General features: G+C 40.3%; 2 protein-coding genes across 7 annotated transcripts in view; one reads left to right on the top strand and one right to left on the bottom strand.

Annotated features, from left to right (window-relative positions):
- The window catches only part of Neo (neyo), a 122,697-nt gene extending 104,883 nt beyond the window's left edge, over nucleotides 1–17,814 (top strand). For all 3 annotated transcript variants that reach the window (XM_070305472.1, XM_070305474.1, XM_070305473.1), the window contains exons 4-6: nucleotides 6,115–6,451; nucleotides 8,175–8,840; nucleotides 15,000–17,814. In XM_070305472.1, the coding sequence (XP_070161573.1) occupies nucleotides 6,115–6,451; nucleotides 8,175–8,840; nucleotides 15,000–15,563 (1,567 nt within the window). In that variant the 3' untranslated portion in view covers nucleotides 15,564–17,814. The remainder of the gene's footprint in view (nucleotides 1–6,114; nucleotides 6,452–8,174; nucleotides 8,841–14,999) is intronic.
- Nucleotides 1–17,894, bottom strand: part of Atg16 (Autophagy-related 16) — a 377,667-nt gene that overhangs the window by 204,935 nt on the left and 154,838 nt on the right. The gene's annotated exons all lie outside the window — the stretch shown is intronic.

Genomic DNA, 17,894 nt, shown 5'->3' on the forward strand with positions numbered 1-17,894 from the left:
ATACATTTTGTTATCGGATATTGCAAATTCCCCCATATGGTTTTTGTACAACTTCATTATTTAGTTATTATCGTCGATTTGCGATCAATGGCCTCGATTTAGAATGTACAAAAACTGAGAGTTCATCGCTACATAGGATGTCGTAGCAACTCTTTTTATGCAATTCTTTCGCGATCTCCTCTTTTTCTTTCAACACTTTCCACATTAATTGTTAGCATTAAATACATATTGATAATTAGTCGTGAAATTGAAATATTCTTGAATTCCCGATAAACTTCAACGGTATGCAGAAAAAGTTTAATCTTGCATGTCATTATATGTCCTATTGCAAATTTTATTTGACAAAAACGTCAAAAATTCCATTCTATCGATTTTCATTAAAAGAGTCTATACCGGAATTGAATAAAGAATGATAATAGGGATAATATCTAAACCATATTTTTTCCACGATCGGCATTAACAATGCGATAAAAGTACCTTCGCATAGTTCTTTGTCAATCAATATTTATTGGATGAATTCAAAAAATCAGCACTCATATCGGCAAACGAAAAACTTGGATGTGCAAAAATTGTTTTTTGCAATTGACATCTTTCGAATACCTTCGCCCCCCTGGTTTGATCCGGCCTGTCTTTTTTGTCTCGCCATTTGTACGGAATAGTAAGACGTAGAAGTGTGGAAAGAGAATTACGATAGAGCGACAACAGGGAGATAGGGGAGAATATCGTGGACGGAAAAAAGATAGCAAGTCGAAGAAAGGAGAGACGGACGGAATGTGGTCCCGTCGCAGTTAACTTCGCATTTAACATCTGCCTGGAAGGTTAAAGTTTCCCCTCGATGTTTATTCTAAGTCGTACGAGACGCGAGTGCCGGGTAACTTTTGTCCCGAATGAAGAAAAGAAAATCAGAAAGGGCTTTGCTCGTTGCGCAATAGACTTTCAACTTACTCTCATATCTTTTCCTGCGTCTCGTGCCACATCGCCAGACTCGCAGTCGGAACTCGTGTTGCTCCATCCACAGGCAACAGGAATTCTAGTCGTGAGACAGAAGAAGGCATGCCCAATATACATCAGGCTCACCGTAATATCCTCTTGGATTTTTATATCACTTTGGAGAAAGCTTTCTTTTTATGAGAAAAATCTCGCATAAATTGCTTTTGATTTACAATGCATTGAAAACAAAAGTTTTTCGCGAATTAAATTGAGAATAGATAATACACTTTCTCATCCATACAATAATTGAGGAGTGGAACTCGCTTCGCGTTGCAAAGTATATGCGTGGACACAGTGTCTCCCCCCCCCCCCCTCCACCCCGGCCCCATTATAAGGGGGGCTCCACTTCCAGAAGATATAACCTCTAACCCAAACTTCAGAAATTCATGTAGTCGTATATTAAAAGATGTTAAGAAACTGCGAGAGATAAATAAAACATATTATTGATAAAATATTCATAACATGATTGTGTACCAATCCCGTAAATGCAAACAAACATTTTTTCGTCTGCTCTACAACAAATACAATATACACAAACTTCACTTTTCCTAATGTTACTTCATACCTGAGAAAAAGCATTAAAACTATGAAACTTCAAAATCGCATATCTCTGGAACCAGAAGAGAGCGCCAAAACACAAAATTGAAAGCGTATATTACAATACTTATGAAAGTTCCCTCTACAATATATGTAAAAATGAAAACGATCCATGAGATGTAAATTAATCCGAATATTTAGCATATATTGTGAAAAAGAATTCAATCGAATTCTTGCTAACAAATAAATTTAGTTAGGGAAACGATAGACATGCAAGGAGATACGAGTACGAAACACATTGTGTAAACTGTGCCTTTACCCTTTCATCTATTAATTTACCATGTAAGATACCCGAATCGCCTGTCCGAAATAAATTTCGAGAGGCCGGGCCTTTAGTCGCTGTATCTCCTCGCGTTTTTTTCCTAAGTAGAGAACGTCTCGACGATAATGCCATGAAGAAAATTAGCTTGACGACAAATAAAATATTTTATACGAGAAAAGATCTCTCTTAGGTTGCCTCAAACGTAGAGTTATCCCTAAAGTATTCGTTATAAAGTTATAGAATTGATACGTGAACCAACAATAAGATACTACACAACATTAAAAATATTCTAACTTGCTTTCACTTTGTTTTTCTAATTTGTGAAAAAAAAAAAGATTAATTAAATTTATAATTGTATAAATTTTTTTATTTTTTCTATATATGCGTGGTACGTTCGTTATTCATCGTGCAAGCAATGTAATAAATCTCGTTATACTATAAATTAACGTACCATGATCGTTACAATGTCAACCTGTCAGCACGGTAGACAAAAACATTTTACAACGCAACATTTTCATTGTATAAAGTGATATAAAAATGTCATAGAAATTTAAAGCACTTTATCACGATTATTTTTTTATCAAAACGGTTCAGTGGATAATCATCATTCTTTTTCGTCAATCATATATAGTTATTTTCTTCGTATAATTAATAATTCGTGATAAACTGTATGAATTATGCCTGGAAAAACTGTGAGGTATATCGCGACTTTTAGTTTTGTAAGAATGATTGACGTACTCCATCATTGTTAGCGACACTGCGGCTTTGTTGCAACTTACGGCAACTCGTTAGCTACAATTTCAATGTGTTTTTATTACAATATCCGATATATTTTCAACTCAGTAGCGTCACTACAGCTTTTCCAACATTGCGGTAACGCGGTTTCAAACTTTTTAAATAGTTTTTGCACGTCAACGATAATGAGATGCCGTATCCAATGCAAATTCGATATCTTCATCAGCGAAGCACAAATCCTTCGGACAGTACGGACATGATCAGTGAATAGGCTAAAAATAATTTTTCGAATAAAAGCGATTGTCCGTATTTGCGTGTAAAATGAATAATAAACGACGTAATAAACGATTGCGCCGGAGAAAGGATGAAGGATAGGAGGGGAGGCAGCATACAGAATCGGACAATTATTGTATTTGAATCATGGACCAACAATTGGACCAAAATTTGTTGATTTAACGAGCAAATATTCATTCGTATATACATATATTTGATGCACCAGCGCCATGAAACAAAGCTGTGGGGACGCGTTTTTCGCGACCCATTCATTCCATTTCGCGTCGCCGTTTTTACTGCGGACTATTGTCGCGGAATCGCGCTCTGTTCACGGCGGTAGCTCCCTTCCCCTCCTCCATCCCATCGATGGCTATCGATTCGCGAAATGGCAACGTAGACGGGACGGAATATGTAAGGACGAGAGGCACATTGATAATCGCGGGGGAGCTACAGACGGCCGCTACCGATTCGATTATATTTCTCGATCGAGTCCCGGGGTTTATCGCGCCCGACCGCATAAGATCGCGGTGATTTTTCGACTTCGCCTCCGCACGACGGAGTGCCAGGAATATTGAAATCATAACGTGGCACCCATGAATATTATTCAGGTCTTAAGGCAATATAATCCAAAATCGATGGAGCGACGTGGAATAAATTTTGGCGGCCTCACTCTTCCCTGCTAAAGCCCCGCGGGAGCGGCTTCCACCCCATCACCGGTCCGGATACCAGTCGGAAGACAAACTTTGATTCGATGATGATGCCGGTTGAGCAACTGAGAATGCCACGAAAGTCTTGTCTGCGATTTTCGTCTTTGCTTAGTCCTTCCAATTTTTTTTGTTCGGAAGGGAGAAAAGACGGTAATGATTTCAATGTTTCGGCCAAGCCGAAAAGTATTCCGTATTATCTGGGAAATATTCGATGCGGGGAATACGTAATCCCGGATTATAGAGCGGCCAGAGGTGAAGACGTGATCTCGAGATACAAAAGAATCGGAGCCGCAATTTTCCTGGATTCTTGTCTCGAAAGTATATTGCGTATGTTGAACACGCGTTTACGCGCGCTACATCAAGCGGACGCGAATATGGTAGAGGAAGTTGCGGTTGCGACAAGAATGCGACCGCGCATGTTCTAATGGACAGCGCGTTCTACGCCTTTACCCCTAATATCTTCTCGTTTCCCTATATCGATTTACAAAATTGCAGACCCGAGAAAACAGATTATAAGTAATCATAGTGGAAAATTCTCGGTTGTTCGAAAGAGTAATCATTTACTTCGAGAAAATTAGTTAGATTACGAGAGATTGGATTTACTGCAGTCATTGTATAATTTTCTAAAATTTAATTTTTGTAAACGGTACATATATATATATATATATATATATATATATGCTGCGTTTGTATTGGTCATAAAGCAATTGTCAATACGAAATATTCCGTTTTAATTAAGCCGTAAAGCAAACTATCGGTATGAAATATACCAAAATATACTGAACATAATCATATACAGGAATATCATAGAATGAATATAGGGAAAGATTCAATAAAAATATAACAAAAAATATGTTGCTGACTGTTCTATACAACGTATGAATAAAATACTATCATTTCCCACCGATATATGTATAAAGTTGCAATATAAATGTTTACAGAACAATTCTATAGTGACCAGTACATATATGTACGCAATGCAGGTTCGAGATAAATATTTGTTTAACCACAAATAATTCTGCCGTCTCATATTTCAAATCTTCCATCATTTCCGATACTACTATCGATTTCCGAAACTGAAAAAAAAATCTATATTGATCGTTAGAAGTTATTCACGATAAAAAAAAATATTTTTCTTTCATTGGGACAAGATGAAATATTATTGCTATTCGCATTATACGCCTGAGAGAAATATTTTTGTAATCGTGAATAATTTTTCCGATATTTTTTCAATATGGATTTTTCTTAGATTAAGATTTTTCTCGTGGATTTTTATGTTTCGAAAATCAATTTATTATTGTTACAACTTAATCAGAATATATTATCGGAACATTCACGTATCATATAATTAAATTAAATTAAAGGAATTTCAATAAACAGGAAATTTCAATTATAATAAATAGGAAATTCGAGTGTCGATCGCTCATACATATTATCACATCGTGTTCATATGGCGTTTAAAACGTTAATGCATCGTTTCATCATTTCAATGATCTATAATGATAAGGATGAATGAATGGATGTTCAATTTGTCAAAAAATGGTTACACAAATTTGTAAATTATTTTCATCGTTAAAATTTTAGAAATATTGGCATATCGTAATGTATCTTTCTTTCGATTTGCGCCGAATGCGCAATATCTATGCAATGCACGTGGTACGCGTGAAAGAGAGAAATAAGAATGGACCGAACGTACGACATTCTCTTTTTCCCTCTCCTCTTCTCATCCCCAAAGGAGCGTTAATAAATTAGCATCTTCTTAATTGTTCCTTGCTTAGTTCCGTTTACTATCATTAACCACGCATTATTACGGCGCCGTAAAGTGTGGCGGAAAGCAATTATTCCAGCGGACAGACTTTCTGCCGTCGCATCTCCGCTGCCACTTTGAAAACGAAACCCGGATGCGCGCTCGGATTTGCTCATGCGTAGGTGTTTTCTTTAAACTTACCGTCCGAGATTAACATGGGTATGATGATTATACGGAGACAGCACGTGCGTCCTCTCATGTTTTTACATACTGAGACGAGTAACGCTGTTCGTGACAAATAAAATGGATTGCATTTCTCTCTTTCATTTTTGACTTCTGAATATACCGTGCGCATTCAATTTTCTGTTTAGAAGTGACACACATATATATATATATATATATATATATACGTGTGTAGAAGACTGTTATAATATTTGTTGAGATAGTTTATATTTGAAAATTCGTTCAACTATTTTTAAAAGATAATATTTATTTTTACATTTTATCAATAAAAATAATATGATAAAAATATACAAAATTATTGGTGCGAGATAAAATATTATTACTATTTGCATTACACGACCTATGGTCAATATGGATCTTTTATCAGTTTTGGAAATTGATAAAAGTTCCAGAAATGATGAAAGATATGAATCATAACGGCAAAATTATATCTAATCGTTTCTCGTGATAATTTATCGACGAACTTATCTTCTGTGCAAATCATAGATAAGAAGCTAACGTAACTCGTTATTAGCTTTACGGCAAATATACGTTTATGAGAATTTTCTTCTGGATTTCAGATCTGCCAATTATGTCAACGCCACTAAGCAATGCGAACTATCGGATATGGATAGGTTGACGGTTGCCGGTTCAAATGCCTTCCAGGCAGCGAAGGGAGTGGATTATTTGGAAAACCATTGCGTGGAAGAGCCAGTGAAACTTTGCGAATTTAAGAAGCTAACCGGCCGAATACTAAAGACCGTGGACTCTGTTTATCAGGATGTCGGCACATCCGATGAATGCCGGGAATTGTGCCTAAATTCGCCATTCCGTTGCCATTCTTACGATTATGGTGATACTGGTGACATGGTCTGCCGTCTTAGCCATCATACCCGTGCCACTCTCTCCGATATTCAGGTAAGAAAAATTTCATATTTTGCGAATTTCATAAAAATATTACGCAAATTCTGTGATATATACTAACAAACGGACAATAATAAAATGGAAAAAAAAACAAAAAACAAAAAAAAAACAACAACTTTGGCGAATCAATAATAAAGTTCTTGCTACGCGAGAGAAATAGACATTGTCATGTTCCAATTTTATTTGCTCGTGAGCGCTTTATGTGATTTAATTTATCGGGAGTGTTTAAAATAGAATCCCACGAGCAGCTCTGCGACCGCTGCATCGTTTCGCTCATCGCATCGCAGAGCGGATTCTTGAAAAGGCCAGTGGGGATTTTCTATAAATGCGATTACGTCGCACACACGCAAACCAGGTTGAACAATTCGCCGAGGGGGCATTCGCGGAAAATCGAGTTTCCATCGCAGACGCTTTCCCTATCGAACTCTCGAATAACACTCGAATTCGTCCGAATCGTGTTCAGTATTTCGAGAGAAAATCAAAAGAAAGATTTAGCGACCACCGATTCATTGGGAATTCGATTATCCGCGCTTTATACGGGAACAAGTGGTAATACAAGCATTAATCAATTCTGCATAAGCGAGTAATTGTTGTAATGAGGTATTTAAATAATATCGAGTAAATTGAAATATCGCATCGACGTCACAATATGAATAGTTTATTGGCCATATGGGATTTCATAATCGATTATTCGTTCGGAGAGAAGCAAATAATATATATTGTATATAATGGCAGGATGATCGGCATGCGCATAGAAACCGTGACTGTTTCCATGGGCGGTTATGCAAGCATCACGGCGGTACATCTCCACAAATGTACAAATTAGTAACTGCAGAAATAGTACGAACTGTCAAGAGTATTTATCAGCGCAATATTTGATTAATTTGTTTCGTCGAAGAGGACCATCGAGAGCTTCGAACGGAAAGCGATAAATAGCGTTATGTAAAGCGATTTCGGATAATTCTTTGTCAAGTGACATGCACGTGAATCAGAGCGGATTATCATTTTGCGCGACATAAATGAAAATGCACGTATACGTATATCATTCTGCGATTGATAATTATTGGTTTTTGATATATCAGATTAATGGAAATGCGATGCTTTAGATGTTGAGAATAAAGAGTATGGTTAATTGTTTGTACAAATAAATTATCATTTTGCGTCACATATTGCATTAGAAATGTGGGAATCAATTTGATAAGATACAAAATAACATAGTTTCTGTTAGATGGAGACGCAACAAATTAAAAAAAAATTAAAAATACCATTGACAAAATTTTCTGTATAAAATTACAGATATTATACGCTTTTTAATTTATGTTTTTTTGGAGAATACTGTAACATATTAATTGCTATGCGTGCTATATCATTGAAGATCAATACAGTGCGTGGAATTTCGATGCACCCTTTTGGTCCGCTGTTCGATTTTCGTCATAAATTCTCTGGGAATTTTTGTGTAAGCCCGATGCAAGCTATCAAAATCTCCCAACCACGTAAAGCGAACAAAATAGAAGAGTGATCAATAAATCATGGAGTAGCTTCGTGAAGTTTAATTGCGAAACATCCGCATGCTTCGCGTACTTTGAAATTTATCACTATCGCGCCCGCTATAATTCTTTTAAATTAATACGACAAATAGCATTAATGCGCGATTTACGTCAAACGATACTCGGCGCGAGCAATGAGTAACGGTTAAAAAAATAAACGATAATTTCAGGAACCGTATCTCGATGTACCGGAGGCGTCCACGTACGAACTGAGCTCCTGCTACAACGTGACCATCGATTGCCGCGCCGGCGATATGGTGACCAGAATTCAAACGAGCAAGCTATTCTACGGCAAGGTATACGCAAAAGGTTCGCCCAACTCGTGCGTGCAGGATGTCAAGGGTGCGCTCGATTTTGAGCTGCGCATGGCATACGACGATCTCGAATGTAACATAAGGCAGCAGGGTCTCGGCCGGTACTTGAACGACGTGGTTATTCAACATCACGACACTATCGTCACCAGTTCTGATCTCGGACTGGCCGTGACCTGTCAGTACGACCTCACTAACAAGACCGTGTCTAACGAAGTCGATCTCGGCGTACACGGCGATATCACGCCCGCGTTGTCGGAGGAGGTGATCGTCGACTCACCGAATGTCGCCATGAAGATTACCGATCGCAGCGGAAACGAGGGTATCCCGTCGGCCGAAGTCGGCGACCCTCTGGCGCTCAAATTCGAGATCCTCGATCCTAACAGCCCGTACGAGATTTTCGTTCGTGAGTTAGTCGCCATGGACGGTGTCGACTCCAGCGAAATCATCCTAATCGATTCCGATGGCTGCCCTACCGATCACGTCATCATGGGACCACTTTACAAATCGGCCACTACTGGCAAGGTAAGTCTCAATACATTGCATAATTCTGAGATAAACGTCATTTTTAAAAATCAGATCCAACTTGATTAAACGGCCCATACGAAAGAAACAATAAATACGAAATCAAAAAATAGTTAATCGTCGAACGATAGAAACGGATAAGATTTTACTTTCGTTAAACATAGCGCTGCTAGCAATGAGATACTATTCTCAACGAAATAAATGTAGTCGGCACACTTGCGCTAAATGTCCCTCTTGGCACCGTTCTAACAAGAACGTCTTGATACTCGATCATCTCGCGCGTCGCAGCTGTAAGCGGATGCGAAGTGCAATAAAGGAAGAACTGCGAGAGCAAAAACTATCATTTTATAAAACCGCGGGCAGATATGATATTATATATACGCGTGGCTACTTCGTGGCGGCATCGTTATAATATATATACTGATAAATACTGATATTAATTTGACGATCGTATGACAGCTGAAAACGACAAGGTCTTGAGACGATCAAGATGATTGACGCCGATAAGGCTTGTCAACACCTTGGGAACGCGCCACGTGCGTTTACTCCTCGAAATACGCGCGGCTGGATGGGAAAAAGACGAGAGATGGAAGCGAGCACGAGTCAACCGAGCGATCTGACTTCGTGCTAATCAATCATTCGGACGGATTTTATGATGGAAAGCAATTTGCCCGAACTGTAATAGGTCGCGTCGATGATGCGCCGCCGTCTTGACGATGACGTGCCGTGACATACTTGGCACGCGGGCACATTCGTCTGGCAGCGATCATTACTTTCGCGTGTTCCATAATAGGGAGCGTAAGATCACTCTCGGTGCTGAGTTCGAGCTTAAGAGCGGGATTCGTTCGATCATCATCCGTATCCTTCGTATTATTTCAATTTTCATCAATTATTTGACGGACATTGCCATAAATATAACTTATAAAAGTTATATTTACACGTATAATGAATACGTTTAAATAGTTGAATATATTTTTGTCGCGTAAATTCTCGCGAAATCCGCGCCTTATACGAGATTAGAAAGAGAAAAGGAAGGAAAGGAAAAAGAAAAATATTCGCAGATGACGCGCGTATATATTTACATGATTGAGAACGGACGTTCTTCCATTCAAATATATGAAGATGGATCATTAAATAATGGAACGTACCAGTATGTGTTGAAAACGACCGAGTTCGTAGAACTGTGATTATTACTTCCGCGTTTTCCGCATAAGGTAACACGGGAATTGACTTTGCGATCCCATTAGATCGTACGAAAAAATAGTTTAATCCTCTCTCCTTTCTTCGCAACGCGTAAAGCGTAAAGTATCGTGGGTGAGCTAGAGCGAAAACGCATTAGAGCGGAAGTACAATAATTCTTCTTACGCGGTTAATAGGTAGGCAATTGCCACGTATATGACCTCGATAGACCAATTACACACATACCGCTCGTATATTTTGCACCATGACTTGTACGATATAACGTCAGGTGCGTGCGCGTGCGCGCGCGCGCGCCAGAGCGAGAGATACGATCCCGCGATGCGCTGGAGCGCATTAATAAACCTGCAAAAATGTTTCCCGATAATTCGAGTATTCGTTCTTGCATTCTGTCCGGCTTTTCCAATTACATTTTCTTTTGCATCGAGAGACAAGTAACGCGGAACAAGGGGTTTTCTTTAGCTACATTGTGTTCGAGGAGCGCGCAGCATTCGACCAGCTGTGCCATCCGTGGACCGCGCGGATGATGCTTCGTGTGTCGACGAGTAAAACAAACGGATCGTTACGATAGTGGCAGGTAAGAACGAGCATTGGAGCGAAGGTGGAGCAATAAGAGGCATACGGGCCTCGTTAACTCGTCGTTCCACATCATTTGCTCGCGCGAACATGGTCCGCGCTATACGGAGCGATATCGCTTTATTAGAAAGTAATAACAGTCGTGGTTAGAAACAAAGAGTAAATTTATATACTGGGGTATATATACGTAAGACGCCAAGCATCAAGATATATCACCGAGCCCGTTTCTCCATCAAGCGTCGTGCGGCGCCCTTTTCCGGTTTCGAACGTGCACACCACGTTGCTCGATCTCGTTTCCTGACCGCAGCTGATCGCGAGAGCTAACCCCGTTTCCTGTCGAGCGTCAGATACGAAACTAGAGATCTCGATGCTGCTAATCTCTTGCTGAATTTTGTCGAGCGAACAAGAATGTGAGAAAAGTTATATTTAATTTTTATTTCCCCCCCTCTCTCTCTCTCTCTCGTTTAATCAAATAGGAAAAGGAGCGGGCGTATCGATCAATTTTAATCTGCAGAAGCGTAACGTAATTTGAAGAAATTGCATCAACATGTAATCCCCCCGCCGTATATTATCTTACCTGTCGACCAGCCTGAGTGATAAAGTGTCTGAGATAACTTTGATATATCAGCCGCGTTATCAGCTATCAATAATCTCCGTCTTTTACGATAGTATATCGTCATTATAGATTTGGTAATAAATGCTCGCAACGTTGATTCTTGGTAAACGAAGGGCATCGTTTGACCCGAGATATATCGATAACAGAGGAAGTTACTTGTTGATTCTTTGTCTTTCTTAATATCTGGGAAGCTGAAAGGCCTTCTTCTTTCGTAGTAGCGGTTACGAGCTATAATAATAAATGACTCTAGTAATTAATTATTACCAAGAACACTAGGTAATGTTAGTTTGAAATTGATAAAAATATTTATGATGTATCGGTTACCATTACAATAATAAATTATCTAACAATTAATATCTTGATTAATGTACAATTCTTCGGAATACACGTAAATTAATTTAATGCATTGAAAACTGTCAGGCACAAATTAGAAAGTTAAATATGGAATGATGTTATTTTCTAATGACAATGTATAAAATCTAATGTCTCGGTCTTATTAAATAAATTTTCTAAACCTAAGACAAATCATAAACTTTGATCCGATTTATTCGTAAAATATATTTATCTCTATATAAATTCTATCGTGTAACGTATTATGTGCGAATCCAACTGTTTAATGGTCAAAGATATAAAATCATAAGCTCTTTCTGTGAATTTCTATTCTATTAATACAAAAAAAATCTTCACACATATATACTTTTATATATATATATATATACAGAATGTAATTGTTAATATGAATTTCTATATAAATGGAAAGTAATTGTGCATAAATGTAAAAAATCCTGCGATAAACGCGTCGCGAAGAATAAGACCGGTACATCGCCGTTGGATTTTATTAATCCTAGATCGAGAGAAAACGCGCGAAAAGAGAAATGATTGTTGTCGGAGGAAGCGCGCGAAGCGGTAGCTCCATAGGGTGCCGCGGCATTGCGTCCCGTCTCTAACCAGTATTTGCCAAAAGTTCGGTTTTCCGGTATGTCCGTCACGTAACCGGGCCGCGCTACGAGGCTCTCTTCCATTTCACAACTGGTTTGAATGAAATTGGAAACATTTCTCAACCGCCATACGCCACACATCTGTGTACGTAAGCTCGTACGGAAGCGCGTATCTACGTATGTTAGGACTAACCGGAAGAATGAGGAAGATGAAGAAAGGGTGAGGGGGAGGGAGAGGGAGAGAAGAGAGCCCGCGGCCGACTTATAAAGCAGACAGGAGGATCAGGTTGAGCCGCGCCGTAAAAGCGCGGGCGCGATCCTTACGATCTGACTGATCTGCCGCGGTACATTTATGACGGATCCCCTCCCCCTACCCCTCTTGCCGTCCTTTCTTCCTCGTCCTTTCTCATCGCCGACATCGTTCCCACTGAAGGAGACTTATCGTCGGCGCGTACCAGATGCCGCGGATACAACCCGTGTTTCTTTTCCCGGCGTCTAGCTACGTATTTCTCTCTTTTTCTCCCTCGCGGATTCGCGTCCCCGGGCTTTTCTATTCCCTTCCGTCTTCCTCTTCGATCCGCTTTTACGCTCTTCTTCTCTCCGCTTCGGATGCAGCCGCTCGCTCTCGCTTTTCTCCCGCGGAGAATGGACCTTCCGCTACTCTCTTTCTGCGCGGAATGACGTTGGGTTAATAAAGTTCCGCTCGTTCCACTAGACGCGCAACGCAGGCAAAGAAACGGTTAAATGAAGCTGTACGTGGAACGAAGCATATTTTAATGTCTTACTTCCCGCCGATAATATACGCGCTCGGTGTGTAAATACGATGCGCCGCAGAAACCAGTTTTCAACGTGTACGTAAAAAGCGTGGCGCTAACCCTGCCTACCCCAGGCCTTTCACAGTTTCAAGAGGGGAATGGATTGGGAGGAACGCATCGGGGGGGCTTGACAACGCGATCTTATAAATGATCCGAATGAAGAGAAATCAATGATGCGCGTTACGTACATCCAACGGCGGCCGCTATGAATATATTACGTCCGGTGTTTCTCGGTGAAGCGATCCTCGCGAGCTTATTTCGCGGACGACAAGTCTAACGAGCAAACAAGAGTGATTATTATATATGTTCGTTTTACAGAAGAAAGACTACGGATAATAATATAAACTTCTTCGATACGTGTAGAGATCAATACCAGCTATCGCAGCTATCAAGAAGCGACAAAAAATTTTTTTTCGCCTAATGTATAACTGTAATAGAATGTACACGAATGAAAAAAAGATTTTAACGGATAGGTCCGCTTGTCGCGAGAAAATAGGAATTGCAGCAATGTCGCACCATTTACCAGAGCGAATATAATGGCGCGCGTAAAAGCGGGTACTTGGGCTGTTTTTCATGTCATAATCCTGTGTAATTGCCGTTACATGGCCTTACCTAATAAAGAACAAAAAAATTCGACGCAGCTGTCGCGAAAAACCAGTTTGAAGCAATCATCTCTTACGTATATTGCGTGTGACGGCCAACGCCCATCGAGTTACGCGATATCCCTGATACACATCCGCAATTTGTATATATATAATCCTTCTTTTGTAAAAGCTTGTTGTTTTTTTTTTTTTTTCCCCTTACATTGTCCATGTTTATGACGCGTCATGAGTGAAATTACGTCGTTCGTGACTTTGGGATACAGTTGAAAATTTATATAAGAGCGACATATATGGATAAGATTATTCCGCATCCACGCTGAATCCTGTAATCGAACGACCGCGTCCATGTCGGAATTTCAAAATTAATACGGCACAGCTTAGTCGAGTCGACGGCGTATGAATTACGAGTGTGCGAAATAAAAAAAAAAGAGGAAAAAAGGAAGATACTCGTGCGTTGATTACGTTTGTTATTGTTGGGCAGTTCCTAACTTCGTCAAAAAAAAGTTAGGAAAAAATCTGACATTTCGAAATCTCCGACGCAAACACCTCTCAATTAACATAGGCACTTGATGGCACTTTAATTTGTTTCTTTCGCGCAATCAAAAAACCGCGCAAAATTGTACACGCAGCTACCAAGATAATAAAAAGCGGCGAAAGAGAAGGAGTGACGAGGAGGAGACGTGCCGCAAATCTCATAATATCAGCGCTGTAGTTTGCTAACGGTATGCGAGCTCGGTAAAAGCGTCCCCCCCCCCCTACTCTCCTCACTCCCCCTCGAAAGGCGAAAGCGTTGCGTTCCGAATAGCCATTCGGCACAGGTGTTTATGTATTATCCGAACGACAGGTAACGGCGTGAAACAATTGGTTACGTGACTTGCAATTCGTCGAAAGAGACCCCGATAGGGTACGAGGAAGTTCGTTTTATTACATTTCACGTATCGAATTCTTCTGCTCCTGTGAAATGTATTCACTGCGCTGTACGCCAAAAATTAGAAGCGAAAATTATGAAGTTCATTTAGGGATCATTATTACTGATAGCTGAGAGAATTTAATTCATTTATATAAAAACTTTAGATCTCTTAAAAAAGGTTTTTCATAATTAAATTCATTTACCGAAACTGTGTGGCTGAGTTCAATTAATTTAAATAATCTGAAACATAAATTTGTATCCCGTATCACTGTATTTTTTTTTTTTTTTTTCTTAATTGTGTGCGTTTAATTGTATGTTTAATTGTGTGATCTCTCGTATTCATAAAATTATAAAACATCTTCGATGGCTTCGCTATTGAAGCTTGTGATCTATATAATACCTTGGTCTCGATGTATGCATATAAATATAATTATTTTTTCATTCATATAAATTTTACTCTAAGTAAATTCTTATCATCTTTTTTTTCTCTGTGCTTCCATTACAGATACTGCTATCGCATTTCGATGCCTTCAAGTTCCCGAGTTCGGAAGTGGTGCAATTCCGCGCTCTGGTCACTCCGTGTATGCCGGCCTGTGAGCCTGTGCAGTGCGATGAGGAGGAGACGACTGGTGAATTACGCTCGGTGATCTCCTTCGGCAGACGCCGCCGCCGCCGCCGTTCCACTGCCGCCGTTTCCCAGAGCCGCGAGGATCTCCTTTTGGTGCAGTCTATTCAGATCACGGACAAGTTCGGCTTCGAGCGTGACGGTAAGTTATCGAATGCCTCCGCGACGAGGGACACCGTTTTCATCGAAAGCGAAGACATATCATCGACGATGGGCATGTGCATCAACCTGGGCGAGGCCATCATTGCCGGCACGGTCTTCCTTGTCGCCCAGATTGCCATCATAGCGGCGTGGACTTTTACCTGGCAGCGACGCCGACAGATGCTGAAGCATCAGGAAGCGCTCTCGGTATCTGTATCTGTGCCCGGAATGCATTCCATGCCGGGGCGCACCGACAGTCTTTGTAAGTTATACGATACCGGATACTCCGGACGTCGTTTCTGAATGATTTTTCCTTCCATCCGATATCATTCGTCAATCTCGTCTTCCTGCGTAAAAATCGTTATTACGAATCTTGGGCTGACTCTTCGCACGTGAACGTGAGTTTTTTAAATTCAAGTCCCTGGGAGATTCGCGCGCGCGTGTCACGGTTCTCGAAAGCGATCAGCAGATAATCACGAATTTTCACGACTCACTTTAAATTTTTCTCCGCAATTCGGACGAAGACTCTACTTTGCTATATATATCATATATGTATATCACACTTTTACGAATCTGCCGCGTTGAAGCCAATATATGTAGCTTTTAGTGAAGTATGCCCTTTACCGCCCACGCTTACCTTGTAGTCGGGTGGAAGCTTTGCAGAAGCGTTCTACTAATCCTAATTAGATTTGGTTAGAAATGAGCGAATCACGAAGTCTGTTCAAGTAGAGAAACTGATCGTCTCGATCAGAAACAAGAAAATGTTCGCTGCTCATTTGTACGAATGTTTTTGTATCCATATACCATATCTTTATTTTAGATACTATTACATACGCATATTCTTTTTCTATTCAAACTTCATTTCGACGCAGCTGGTAGCATAAGGGAATCGATATCATTATATCACTTAATTGAAGTTGTTTCTACGCTCATCTTCCCGGGTGGAGCAACGCAATTATATACGTACATTCGCATATGCACACGTGCTAATAATGCCGGTGGAATTACCAAACGAAATAATTAGCACAATTGCGCTTGATTACTTGCTATCTGTCGTTTATTGAGGCACAAATATCAGTGTTTGCCGTTCGGTATTCCTAGCCAAGGTCGCGGCGTAACGAATCGTATCGAATGTATCATCAATCTCGTCGTTCTGTCTTTGGTTCGGCCGATTATTTCGTGGAAGGAGCAAGACTGTAATTGCGATCCATACCGGCAATCTTTAATTAACGCGACGTTCAATGTCTAAGCGACCTTCGTGCGTATACCCCGGTTCAACGAAAGTCGACATCGTCTAAGGAGAGACGTTTCTTAGAAGCAGATTGAATGGGCACGATAGAGGAAAAGGAAGAAAAGGGAAAAGAAGAAACGTCTCGTAATATCGCGTCGATACTTAATCCGTATCTGATGGTGGCATACCAAGAATCACACGCCTCGCGCCGTGGTCAAATCGATTTCTTACTTTATTCCGTGATGAAAGTGGCGATCTCGCCACACCTCTTCCGATGAGCAGTTGATAACGTAACGGTGCGAAAATTCAGCCGCGAAGAGAGTAATCGATTTCGCGCGCGAGTTTGGTCGGTTTCTTACGCCCACGTGTACCATCCTTTCCTCGCCGCTCTTTCCTATTCGTTTCGTCTTGCCTTTAAAAAGCGCTTTCACCAGCTCTTCATTTCGCGAGCTCACGTAACGCGATGCGAGACATCTCTCGACACGTTGTGGCTCCACATGATGATGGAGACCGACGTGTATTCGCTACGTCGGATAGGCAACCGGTGTTGGCCTCTAATTAGCATTGGGAATTGGGCATGATTATGCAGATGTGTAGAGAAGGACATCGCACGAGGAGATCGGGCGGCGAGTTAAACACGGAGATGAAGAAGGAGAAGGGATTGAAACGGAACGAGAAACGGTAGTAGGATCAAAACGTAGTGAGTTCGGTGAAGAGGGATAGAAGGTACGCGCGCAAAGGGTTTGGCGGAAGGTTAATTGCCTCTTGTGGCGTCTCGGGGTTAAGCTAAGCTTGTGGGAGTAACACTTGATGGGGTTGAGTCTAGCTTCCGGAGTAAAGGGGAGACGAGAGAGAGAGAGAGAGAGAGAGAGAGAGAGAGAGAGAGAGAGAGAGAGCACAGAATCACATCAAGGATAGCCATCTCTCCATACCGGAACCAGGTAACCTCGATTTCCGACTTAACCTTAGCCATATCCCTTATCTTTAATCATCCCGTGGCGACCAGGTTAATTTACATCGCAACACCTGAGTTTATCAATCTAGATTGGCTTACTTGACTTGAAGGAAGCTATGAAAAATTTGCTTGATATACAATGAAAAGAATTTTCTTCGTACTGTGATTACGCACTGGTAAGCAATAGAATAATGCGCTCTATTGGTCCGCCATTTCATCGCTGGATATCTTGAGAGAAAATTCTAAAGGACAATGGCCGCATCGATAATGTCAAACGCAGAAAAATCCAGTTCGTAACAGTTATTGTACATTTTCTGTATAAACCGCAAATAAAATGTATTTATCAAATTCGCGTTACTTTTGCGGCAAGTTGAGGAAAAAAAAAAAAAAAAAAAAAAAAAATTATCAGTTTGTACACGATATAAAATATTTCTCAAAATTAATAATC

Source organism: Polyergus mexicanus, unplaced genomic scaffold (genome assembly GCF_030449975.1).
Source record: "Polyergus mexicanus isolate NDT 795.1 unplaced genomic scaffold, iyPolMexi1.0 SCAF_12, whole genome shotgun sequence".
Lineage (NCBI taxonomy): Eukaryota > Metazoa > Arthropoda > Insecta > Hymenoptera > Formicidae > Polyergus > Polyergus mexicanus.